This window comes from Physeter macrocephalus, chromosome 14 (assembly GCF_002837175.3).
Source record: "Physeter macrocephalus isolate SW-GA chromosome 14, ASM283717v5, whole genome shotgun sequence".
NCBI classification, from domain to species: domain Eukaryota; kingdom Metazoa; phylum Chordata; class Mammalia; order Artiodactyla; family Physeteridae; genus Physeter; species Physeter macrocephalus.
The window spans coordinates 26,419,800-26,431,147 of NC_041227.1; the positions used below are offsets into that span (position 1 = coordinate 26,419,800).

At 47.7% G+C, this 11,348-nt stretch overlaps 1 protein-coding gene across 1 annotated transcript in view; it reads right to left on the bottom strand.

The window, feature by feature from the left end:
- LOC112066203 (signal-regulatory protein beta-1-like) overlaps positions 1 to 8,819 on the bottom strand; it is a 122,666-nt gene extending 113,847 nt beyond the window's left edge. Inside the window, exons 1-3 of the mRNA XM_055089726.1 lie at positions 8,744 to 8,819; positions 7,347 to 7,543; positions 2,599 to 2,719 (exon numbers count right to left, since the gene is read on the bottom strand). Of these exons, the coding sequence (XP_054945701.1) occupies positions 2,599 to 2,719; positions 7,347 to 7,543; positions 8,744 to 8,819 (394 nt within the window). The remainder of the gene's footprint in view (positions 1 to 2,598; positions 2,720 to 7,346; positions 7,544 to 8,743) is intronic.
- Between the last annotated feature and the right edge of the window lie 2,529 nt (positions 8,820 to 11,348).

The following is an 11,348-nucleotide window of genomic DNA, read 5'->3' on the forward strand; positions in this document are numbered from 1 at the left end:
AAAAATAGAACTACCATACGACCCAGCAATCCCACTACTGGGCATATACCCTGAGAAATCCATAATTCAGAAAGAGTCATGTACCACAATGTTCATCGCAGCTCTATTTACAATAGCCAGGACATGGAAGCAACCTAAGTGTCCATCAACAGGTGAATGGATAAAGACGATGTGGCATATATATACAATGGAATATTACTCAGCCATAAAAAGAAATGAAATTGAGCTATTTGTAGTGAGGTGGATCGACCTAGAGTCTGTCATACAGAGTGAAGTAAGCCAGAAAGACAAAAACGAATACAGTATGCTAACACATATATATGGAATCTAAAAAAAAAAAAAATGGTCATGAAGAACCTAGGGGCAGGATGGCAATAAAGATGCATACCTACCAGAGAATAGAGTTGAGGACATGGGGAGGGGGAAGGGTAAGCTGAGACAAAGTGAGAGAGTGGCATGGACATATATACACTACCAAATGGAAAACTGATAGCTAGTGGGAAGCAGCTAGCATAGCACAGGGAGATCAGCTCGGTGCTTTGTGACCACCTAGAGGGGTGGGATAGGGAGGGCGTGAGGGAGGGAGATGCAAGAGGGAAGAGATATGGGGATATATGTATATGTATAGCTGATTCATTTTGTTATACAGCAGAAACTAACACACCATTGTAAAGCAATTATACTCCAATAAAGATGTTAAAAATAAATAAAAATTTACAAAAATAAAAATAAATTAAAAAGGTAATTTTGAAAAATTATTTGAAATTATTTAACTGTTCTAGCAATTTTAAGGGGCCTCTTTTCATCAAAATGTTCTCTTTTGAAGTGCCCGCAGAATCATTATGACATAGATTTTTTTCTTTCTTGTTTCATCTTTAAATGTGGGAAGATTCACTTGGGATTCCAGCAGTTTTAAAGCATCATTTACATCAATTACTTGAAGTACACTTTGCCAAGTCTCTGATTTCACTTAGCAATGGATGTGGATTCTAACTGTACAGTGTGGTCTGATGTTTGCCACATTTCAATCAAGGAAAGACCCACCCTCTAGAGCAGAGGGTTTCTGGGCGCCACACCACATCCTGCAGCCACCTGATCTCAGGGCAGCAGTGCTGGGTGGTGCCACCTTCTATCTCAGATTCCTGAAGCTCTTCCGCAATGCTCTGCCTCAGGAGTTCTCCACAATCGTGAAATGCCATGCAGCCCATGCAGGCACATCCCATCCTCCCTCCTCCATGGACAATCCTGAGGAAGAGTCTACAGAGTTCCTCAGAGGGTCCCCAGTGGCACTGAGCCTCAGTCATCCACAGGGGCACCCAGTTCAATAATACCCATTCTGGGGTGTCCCTCATTCCCTTTCTCACTAGCTCCATCTCTTATCCCAGTCTCACTGAATCATCTCACAACCACCTGCACCCAAGACCTAGTTTCAGGCTGTGCCTCCAGGGAAACACAAAGAAAGACACCCAGAAAGTTATTTCCATGATGGGAAACCCAACATGAGAGGCAGGAAGTGTTGAGCAGGGAGGGTTTAATGAGGGGGTTAATTTATAAATAATCAATTTGTTTGTTAATATTTTTATTATCTATGACTTTTGCTTCTCCAAACAATTGTCCTAACTCCAGGGAATTATATAAAAATACTCCCTGCATTTATCATTTTCCTATTTTACACTCAAAGATACTGAGACTCAGAGAACTTAAACAACAAGCCAGGAGGTCCCACAGCTGGTGAATAGCAGTCAGAGCCTGAATTCATGTCGAAAGTTCTCTCACTCACCAGCTTCACAGCCTCAGGCAGACTTCACTTCTTACAACCTCAGTTTCCTTCTATAAACCATGAATGCGATAAGCAGTACAGGGCAGTTGTACACATTAAATAAGTCAATCCATACAAATGTGTATATTGACAGTGTGCTGTGCTCATTTGAGTCATTAGTATCAATATTTTACCCATGTAAAATGATGTGTTTCCCTCCACAATAATAGCAAAAAAAATGAGGAAAATATTTTGTAAATTTTAAAGTCCTGTATCTAAGGAATTAATTTTACTGCTGTCCAGCCTTGGACAACTCACCTGCCTTCTCTGGGCTTTGGAGTTGTAAACAATGAGATGATCACTAAGATTCCTACTAGGTACACTATGAAGGGATTTCCTATAATATGATTTGCAGACGAGTCAAGTATTGATCTAGGCCAAGAAAATCAAAATCAATTAAAAAAAACTGATGGAAAATTAGGGCCTTACCCAGATATGAGTAAAGATAAAAAAATCATCATTGCATCTAAAATTCAGAAGTTCACAAAGGGCTTTAAATCCTCTTCATATAAAAAAATTATAATAATAAAATTAAATTCCCAGAAGATATTTTTTCTCCATTTTATAGCTGAAGAAACTGAGTTCTGAGAAGTGATGTGAATAGTAATAATAAAGAAAAATAACAATTGTCACTTCTCTGTGGTTAATGAGCAAGAGATGTGTTAATTACTTTACCAGTATCATTTCACTGAATTCTTGCCACAACAAAGTGAGGGATATGCCATTTATCAGTCGAGGAAACTAAGGCTCAGAAACTTCAAGCCCAATTCTGCACTAACCCGTCTGGACAAAGAGAATGTCCTTATCATGGAGGTACTGGTCTAGCTGGATGGTTTTCTGGGAAACCAGTGTGGACCTGTGCTTGACTTGGCAGAGGACAAGGGAGTACACGTTGTCAGCCTGCAGAGAGATAAGCACACTTCTGGTCACATTGTAGCTGTCTCCACTAAGGTGGTCGCTGGTCTGGGGCTTTAATAGTTGGTGGGTGTTTTTAATGCAGGTCACAGTAACCTGACATGTGCAGAATCCGGAGGACATGAAGGTCAGTTGGATGCTTCTGCCCAGCTCAGATCACTGAAGGGGGCCTTGCAGGGCATAAGAGTGTCTGCTCTTGCCTGTAGGAGAGACCCCACCTGTGAGAGGATGCAGAGGAGCCCAAACTCAGTGAGAACAAATCCTCAGCATCACCGTGGAGAAGCCCCATCGCCTCCCCTTCTATAGGCTTTAAAGATTACATTCTGACAGTTCAGTTATGAAGCTGATATCAGAGGCCAGACAAGAAGCTACAGGGACCACAGCAGTTTGTAAGGAGTCCGACTCCCAACCGCACCTCACAGCCAACACCCACATCCCACTACCCTGCTTACAGACTCTGAGACCTATCCCACCAAGTTCTCACTGCAGCCCTAGGAGGAGGGAGCTACTCCTATCCCCATTTCACAGACGAAGACACTAAGGCCCAGAGCCTAAGTACCTTGTCCAAGACCCACAGCTGGTCAGTAGAGCCGGGGTTCTTAGCCAGGAAGTAAGGACGCAGGGTCTGTGCTCAGTGACCAGGCTCAGCTCTGTCCTCAGTCCCTGGACAGGGAAGGGTGTCTCACTGCTCCCAGAACAGCACAGAGACAGGGTAGGACCACAGGCTTTGGGGTCACACTCAGCCCAAGTTTGCATTCCCAGCCCCTCTACTGCATAAGCCTGGACAACTCAACTCTCTAAGCCTCAGTTTCCTCATCTGTAAAATGGGGATGATTCTTAATTCTTAGAGTTAATTAATAAATTACATACAGTAACTAGTAAAGAATATAAGACACATAGTGATCACTCTATAAATGATAACTATCATCAACCAATACTCACAACCACCACCTAAAGAATTGTTATTAATCATGTTTCTAATGTTAGAGGGGGAACGGCTGACAGGGTTAGTAACTCACCCAAGTTCCTCACAGCAAACAGAACTCACATTCCAACCCCAGACTCCAAGTCAAGGGCTCCTTCTGTTACATCACAGCTGCCTCTATTTCTCCATAGCTTCCCCATAATAATCAGTGAACTTCAATCATTTCCTACTTTCAACCCAGCATGGTCTAGGCATCATGGAGACTGCCATCAGTCACTACAGAGCACTCACTGTGCGTTCCAATGTCTGGATGCCAAGCAGGGGTCAAGGGAAGGAGTCCCAGCTGGTCCTCACCTGGTGGGCATAACAGTCCTCATTGCTCAGAGGAGGTAACTGAGCTCAGAAACAGCAGTGCTTTGCCTGAGGTCCCAGATGGCCCGTGGCAGCTCTGCCAGGTGACACTGATCCATTTGACTTCAAAGTCTGGCCACAACCGAACTTAAGAGCCAGTATCTGTTTCAGGTCTGTGAGGGTCTCAGCACTGAGGAGACGCATAAATGGACAAAACCCCCTGTAGGGACTTGCAAGAGGCTCCATAGTTTCAGAGCCAATGGTGAGAATTGAATGATGCGGGCAGACATGACAATTCAGGAAGAAATAAATATGAATACAGAGTATTTAAGAGGGGGATTTGCAAAAGCCTTGAGATAACACTAAGATTTGTATTCTTAGACAGGATGGAGGAAAAAATACAGAAAACGCATTGAACTGGGAACAGACAGCCCTGCCTTCTAATCCCAGCTCTGCTATTTGAGACCTGGTGCCTCTGCTGCCTGTCCTGGTTGTCAAACATCAGACAACATATGTGAGGATGCCTGTCACACAGTAAGTGCTCTGCACGTGTCAGCAAACATGACCAGAAGCACAGAGGTGGGAGTGTGTAAGGGGTGAGAGCTGAAGAAGGACTTTATGGGTCAGGCTGAGAAGGTGTTGCTGCAAAGACACGTTAACAACAAACAGAAGGGGGTCTGATGTCAGAAAAAGAAGTTTCCCCGCTGCAGGTCACAAGGCACATCAAACAGCCACACAGGGGAGTGGTAGAATCAAAGTGATGCTCTCACGGGGCTAACGTTGCAGCAGTGGGACAGAGACATGCATGCAGGCGAAGGAGAAAAATAAGACAGAGAGAAAAAACTCAGCATGAGTCAATAAAGAAATAGTGTAACTTGCTTCGGATCAGAAAGGACCAGTCTGTAATTTTTCACACAGATCTATATATCCCGCTGGGTGGATGTTTTTCTTATTTCTTCTGGGCATGAAAGAAAAAAAGGCACTGAGAAGTTGAAAGGTAGTGGGTTCTTTGCCCCTGAGAATTCTTAGAGCAGGCAGAAAAGGCCAGTTCTTTCAGGGAGAAATAGAATGCAGGGTCAATGCTCCTGTTGTGCAGATGTGTGATTTTGCAGCCCAGCAACCTGTCTGCCCTTTTGCTGGTGGTGGCTTGGGCTGTAATACATGCTGCAGGCCCAGAAGCTCACCCTGCCTGGAGGGAGTTGTCCTATCCCACTTCCTGTGGTTCTGGAGAGCTGTCAGTCCACACTCTGGCTCACCCTTGGCTGGCCCAGGTCTGGCCAATTCTAATACTCCTATCTCTCCACCTCTCCTCCCCTCCCCAATTCATCCCCTCTGGGCCCAGTCATTCACTCTCCCAAGCTGATTCCAGCTGGACCAAGGAAAGATCCGTCCTCAGGGTCTGACCTGCTGGTGGGCAGCTCCCCCTAGTGGAGAATGTTATCTAGGCCACAAAAGGTAGACAGGAGGAGATAGAATCTGATTTGGAGAGGTTGGGGGTGGGAAAGAGAAGCAACAAAAGGGAAATGAGGGACAGAGGAGGGGAGAAGAGAGAAAAGAGAGACTGAGAAAGAAGTGAGAGAGAGCAAACTCAGTAGTAGAGAGAATGAGAATCCTGCACCTGCACCCTCCCTGCTTCCCAGACAATCCTGTCAAGAATTCTGGCCTCTCTTTAAAATTGAACTCCAGAAACTCTCCGCTGAACCAGTCTTGATTAGAGCTTTCCTGGAAGGGATTTTGGTGCCCATCTCTCCTTAATCTCTGCCTTTTCCTGCAGTCAAGAGAACTTTCAACCTGAAGAGTGCATGGAATCGGGGAAGTCCTACTCCTTCTTGAGGAAGATAGAGGGGAGGCGGGAATGGAACTTGGGGATGAAGGCTTGAGAGTTTTATCACAATCCCAGGGCATCCTCGCTTCCTTCACCTTCATCCCTTGCTGCCCTGAGTCCCTGACCTACTGCTGTCTGCACTCCAGGCAGATGGCAGGTGTTTCCAGCCTGGCTGCCGAGAGGGGCTGGGCAAGAAGCTGCACCCACCTTTTCCCACCCTGGGCCCACAGGGTGGTGTTGGCTTGGACTGGGGGCTGTTCATCCTGGACCACCCAGCAGGCAAACTTGCTGCTGTCCAGCATGACCTCTGCCTGCCAGGTATGCTCCAGAGAGTAGGTCCCGTCTGGGCTTCTGATAACCTGAGGGGATTTCATGGTCTGTGTCTTGCACCTATACTCCATCCAGGTGAGGTGCAGCTGGGATGGATAGAAGTGGCTCACATGGCACAGGAGATTCACTCTCTAATGCACATGGATTTGCATTCCAGAGGGCTTCGTGGTGATCTTCAGGGTGGGGACCACTGGACAGAGAAACAGAAAGGAACATCTGTTGAAATTACCCCTATCTGCCTGCCCTCTATGTCTTTCTCTCCCAGTAACCAACCCTAGAGCTTTCACTCTTAAATCAGTTATCTTTTTTGAAAAAGAAATAAATTTTTCTTGTATGCTCAATGTAAGGCAAAGAGAGCTAAGTGTTAGCACTCATTAAATATGGGTAGGGGTACATGGTGTCTGCTATGTTATTTCCTGTGCATTTGAAATATTTCATATCATGAAATATTATTTTAAGAATTATAAACTATAATTTCCTTGAGAACAAGGACTTATTTTTATTCATTTCTATATCCCTAGCACCTAGAACAGTGCCTGACACACAGTAGATATTGTGGATGAATGGATGAATGAATTCATTTGTGTTGAATAAATAATACATATTTAAAATTAAAAATAGTAATAATAAAAAAATAGTAATGATATTAATAAAACAAAGATGTTTGGAATGGACGCTTAGTCCAGATAATAATAATAAAATCAAATATACATAAACAACTTACTGAGTGTCAGGCAGTGTTCTATGTGCTTTACAAGAAATAGCTCATTTAATACTCACATGAAACCTACAAGGTAGGTGATAATTTTATTTTCTTTCTGAGGGGAAATTGAGGCACAAAGAGGTTAACTTACCGAAGATCACATTGATTGTGAAGTGGTACAGTTGGGACTAAACCCACATGGGGGCCTCTGGAACCTGTGTCTTTAACAACTCTACAGCGGGATCAGCCACGGCAAGGCGGAATTCCAATTTCCCAACTGGAAGTCCAAGGGGGCTTCGGGCAAAAGAGTCCGAAAGTCAATCCAGGAAAGCGATGCCCCCACCCAGCCTCCCGCCTCCGCAGCTTGGAGCATTCAGAGAGGTTCGTGCTCTTCCGCAGAGCTCTGCCAGGACCGCCCCGTGCGTGACTTCGCAGGTCATCTCCGACAAGACATCTTGGCGGGACAGTGTCTCCACACCTTACCGGTGACGGAGTAATTGCCTTTGTCGCCGGTCACCAGGTGCTGAGCTGAGGCTGGATGCTCATCTCTGTCCTTCATCCAGGTGACACTGAAGTCTGAGGAGCCGAAGGAGTCAGTGGTGCAGTTGAAAGGCACCGGATTCCCAGAGGTTGTCCTGTGAGCCGGGCCCGCCAGAGGGATGAAGGGCTGCCCGTCTAGGAGAGAGATGGCTGTGACTGCGCGCTGAGAGCCCGCCGCATCCCACAGCAGCAGCCGGAAAGAGGCGCCGTGGTGTGTGCAGCCCTGGGGACTTACTATGTGCCCTGTCTGGCTGCAGCCTCGGGGAGCATATAAACAGATGCTATAACAAGTAAACAAGCAAATACAGAATTACAACTGGGCCTCAGTGACCTCAGGGAAACTCAGAGTGCAGACACAGGAAATGCCTGGAGGACTTATTCAGGAAAGGTGGTACGAGAAGGATTCCTGGAGGAGGTGACATCTTGAGCTGAAACTGAGGAACAGATAGGAGCCAGACATGGGCCAGGGCAGGGGAATAACATTCTAGAAAGCGGGAACAGCAGGTGAGAAGCACCTCGGGCCGGCAGAGCTTGGTTGGCTTGAGAAACTGAGATGTCTGTAGGACTTCCGCCTCATGGGCGGAGAGGTCCAGATGGAGAAGAGCCTTGTGAGACATGGGGATGCTCTTTTTTTTTTTTTTTTTTTTTTTTTGCTGTACGCGGGCCTCTCCCTGTTGTGGCCTCTCCCAAGCACAGGCTCAGCGGCCATGGCTCACGGGCCCAGCCGCTCCGCGGCATGTGGGATCCTCCCAGACCAGGGCGCGAACCCGGTTCCCCTGCATCGGCAGGTGGATTCTCAACCACTGCGCCACCAGGGAAGCCCCATGGGGATGCTCTTGATTCCTTTCTGAGTGTGATGGGAAGCCATCAGAGATTCTAAACAGAGATGAAAGCTGGTCTCACTGGCATGTTTTAGAAGATAATTGGGGCTGCTGTGTGGAGAATGGAAAGGAGGGTGGCAACGTGGGGGAAGGGAAGCCAACGAGGAGGCAGCACAGAGCTCCAGGTGTGAGGTGATGGTGCCTGGACCAGGGTGGTGAGAAAGGGAGGGACCCATCTGAGGTACATTTGGAAGATACAGCCAGCAAGACTCGTGATGGACTGGAGGGGAGCCAAGGCACAGAATGAACTATGGATAAATGATTCCCAGGTTTTCCTCTTGAGCATTTGGGTGGATGGTGGTTCTAGGTTTTGAGATGGGGTTAAATGGACCAAGTTGGGATGGGTGAGGTTTGGTGAGGAATCAAGATTTCCATTTTGGACATAAGTGAGAAGCCAAGAATCACTGCGGGCAGGCATGACTGGCCCTCCTCCTCAGGTCCTTCCTGTTATTACCCCATTGGGCCTCCATCCTCTGCTTGTTCACTTCCAGGGACACGGGGCTCGTTGCACTGGAGGCGGCTTCATCCATTCTCACAAGCTAGGGTGAGGCCAGAGTACTTCTTCTCCTAACCTAGGATCTATCTCCTAGAGTCATCCTGACAACTACAGGACTAGACTCTCCACTCCCCATCAGGACAGACTACAGAGATCTGAGAGCAGGGACCTCTCCAAATCTTCACTACATTTGCTGAGCCCCTTCTCTGTGCCAGTATGTGAACTGGGTACTGAGGACACAGAGATGTATCAGACAGGACCCGTGTTGGGGGGGTGGGGAAATAAACCAGCAGCAACAGCACAGGGTGACAGATGATGGAGCGCAGTTCAGGAAGCTGTGGGAGCCTGTCCCCTTAGCACACAGCTCTGCATCATGCTCTCCTCTTAGTAGATCCTAGTGGTAATCATCTCCCCTCCCGTACACCACACCCTGTGGATCATAAAACACTCTCAGGGGCATGTGCTCATTTTCCTCTGCGTCCCAACTGTGGGAGGCTGGTATTATTGCCCCACTTTCCAGAAGAAGAATCAGAGACTCAGAGAGGTTTAGTGACTTGCACAAGGTCACACAGCCTGTGAGTGGCCAAGGAGGGATGTTAAGCATGTCCACCTGACTGTGGGTCCAGCACTCTTTTCACGATGCCAGAGTCTCCATCACTCAGGGGGCTTCTCGGTCCCTCTGTCTTTGCGCCCCCACACCCTCTCTGAACTAGACCTGGTAGCCACCCATACCAGAGCTGACATCAGGGATACTGGGTGGGGCGGTGCTCCTCTTTCATCCCCTGACCTCCCCCCAGCCCCTTACCCTCATGTCACATCTTCCACCTCTTGACCCCCAAAGCTCCCATCAGCCCCATTATCCACAAGGTCCACACTGAGGAAAAGGCATGAAACAAGCACCCTGGCAGGCAGGCAAACAGCTTAGCTACTCCTCCCATGCAGCACGAGGTGGCTGGGTTTGGTAATCGCTGCCCGCTCTGAGGGTCTCTGTGGGTAGCACTCGGGATCACCTGTGAGCCTCAGCAAAAGGGTGACCAGGAGGGTGCCCAGCACCTGCCCAGGTGTGGCAGTCATGGCAGGAGGCTCCCAGCATCCCTGGAATACGCTGGCTTCAAGCCCTGGATGAGACTCCACATGAGACCAGGAGCCACTGCCCGTTCTCCTGACAGCCTGGGGCTGGCCTCGCAGTTCCTGGCCACCGCCCCCCTCCCCAGGCCTGGAGCAGTGGTTTGAGTGGCAGCGAGAGAAGTGGCCACTGTGACCCAGGTCTCCTTCCAAAACCCCAAACCCTCAGGGATACCTCAGGTCTCCAGTGGGGAGGCGTCTGCAGCCTCTGGCTTGGGCTCTGACTGTCTCTGATGCACGCACAAAGGGCCTGCCAAAGGATCCACACCTGGGACCTGATTCAGAGATGGGAGGAGGAAAAGAAGAACTCTTCACCGCACCCCTTCCAGATTCCTCAGCAGGGACTGGGGGGCAGCACCGGGCCGTGGTGAGGGAAGGAGGGTATGATGTTGATATTACACTGGATGGAAGGTTGGCCTTGGAAGAAGCCTAGCTTGAACTGGGCTTTCACACAATAACTTTTTCCTAAAAGTTTGATAAAGTTATTCATCCCTGGTCACCCATTCGTTCAACGATTACAGAGCAAGCGTCCAAAAGCAGTGGGCTCTGCCAGAGAGACAGAGGTAGGCAGGCAGGAGAAACGTGACAGAGCCAATGTACATAAGTAAAACCAGGTCAAGGCGACACCCCTGCAAAGTTCAGACAGTGCAGTGAAGTAAGTGGTCACACCAGCCCCTGGACCTTGGTCAAACACAGGCCTCAGTTTCCTTACCTGTAGCAAGAGGCGAGTGATATCTACCTGTGACTGTTTGAGTCTAATTCAGATAAGGTCTAAAGTGCTAAGCACAAAATAAGAGCTAAATACATGAGAGTCTCCATCCTAAGAAAAGCAACCCCTCCATCTCCATACCCTCCACATGCCTTTCTGCTCTTAGCTGAGCTCTGTCCCCAGAAACACTGTGTGAGCCAGGTAGGGAGTTTTAGATTTTCTAGTATCCACATTGAAAAAGTAAAAAGTAACACATGAAATAAATTTTAACAAATACATTTTATTTAACTCAATATCTGAAACCGTATCATTTCAACATGCAAGCAATATAAAAGTACTGTGGTAGATCACAACTAGCTGCTGGACAATCATTGACAGGAGGACACTGGAACTCACCAAAAAAGATACCCCACATCCAAAGACAAAGGAGAAGCCACAATGAGACGGTAGGAGGGGTGCAACCACAGTAAAATCAAATCCCATAACTGCTGGGTGGGTAACTCACAGACTGGAGAACACGTATACCACAGAAGTCCACCCACTGGAGAAAGGTTCTGAGCCCCACGTCAGGCTTCCCAACCTGGGGGTCCGGCAACGGGATGAGGAATTGCAAGAGAATCAGCCTTTGAAGGCTAGTGGAATTTGATTGCAGGACTTTGACAGGACTGGGGGAAACAGATACTCCACTCTTGGAGGGCACACACAAAGTCATGTGCACATCGGGACAAA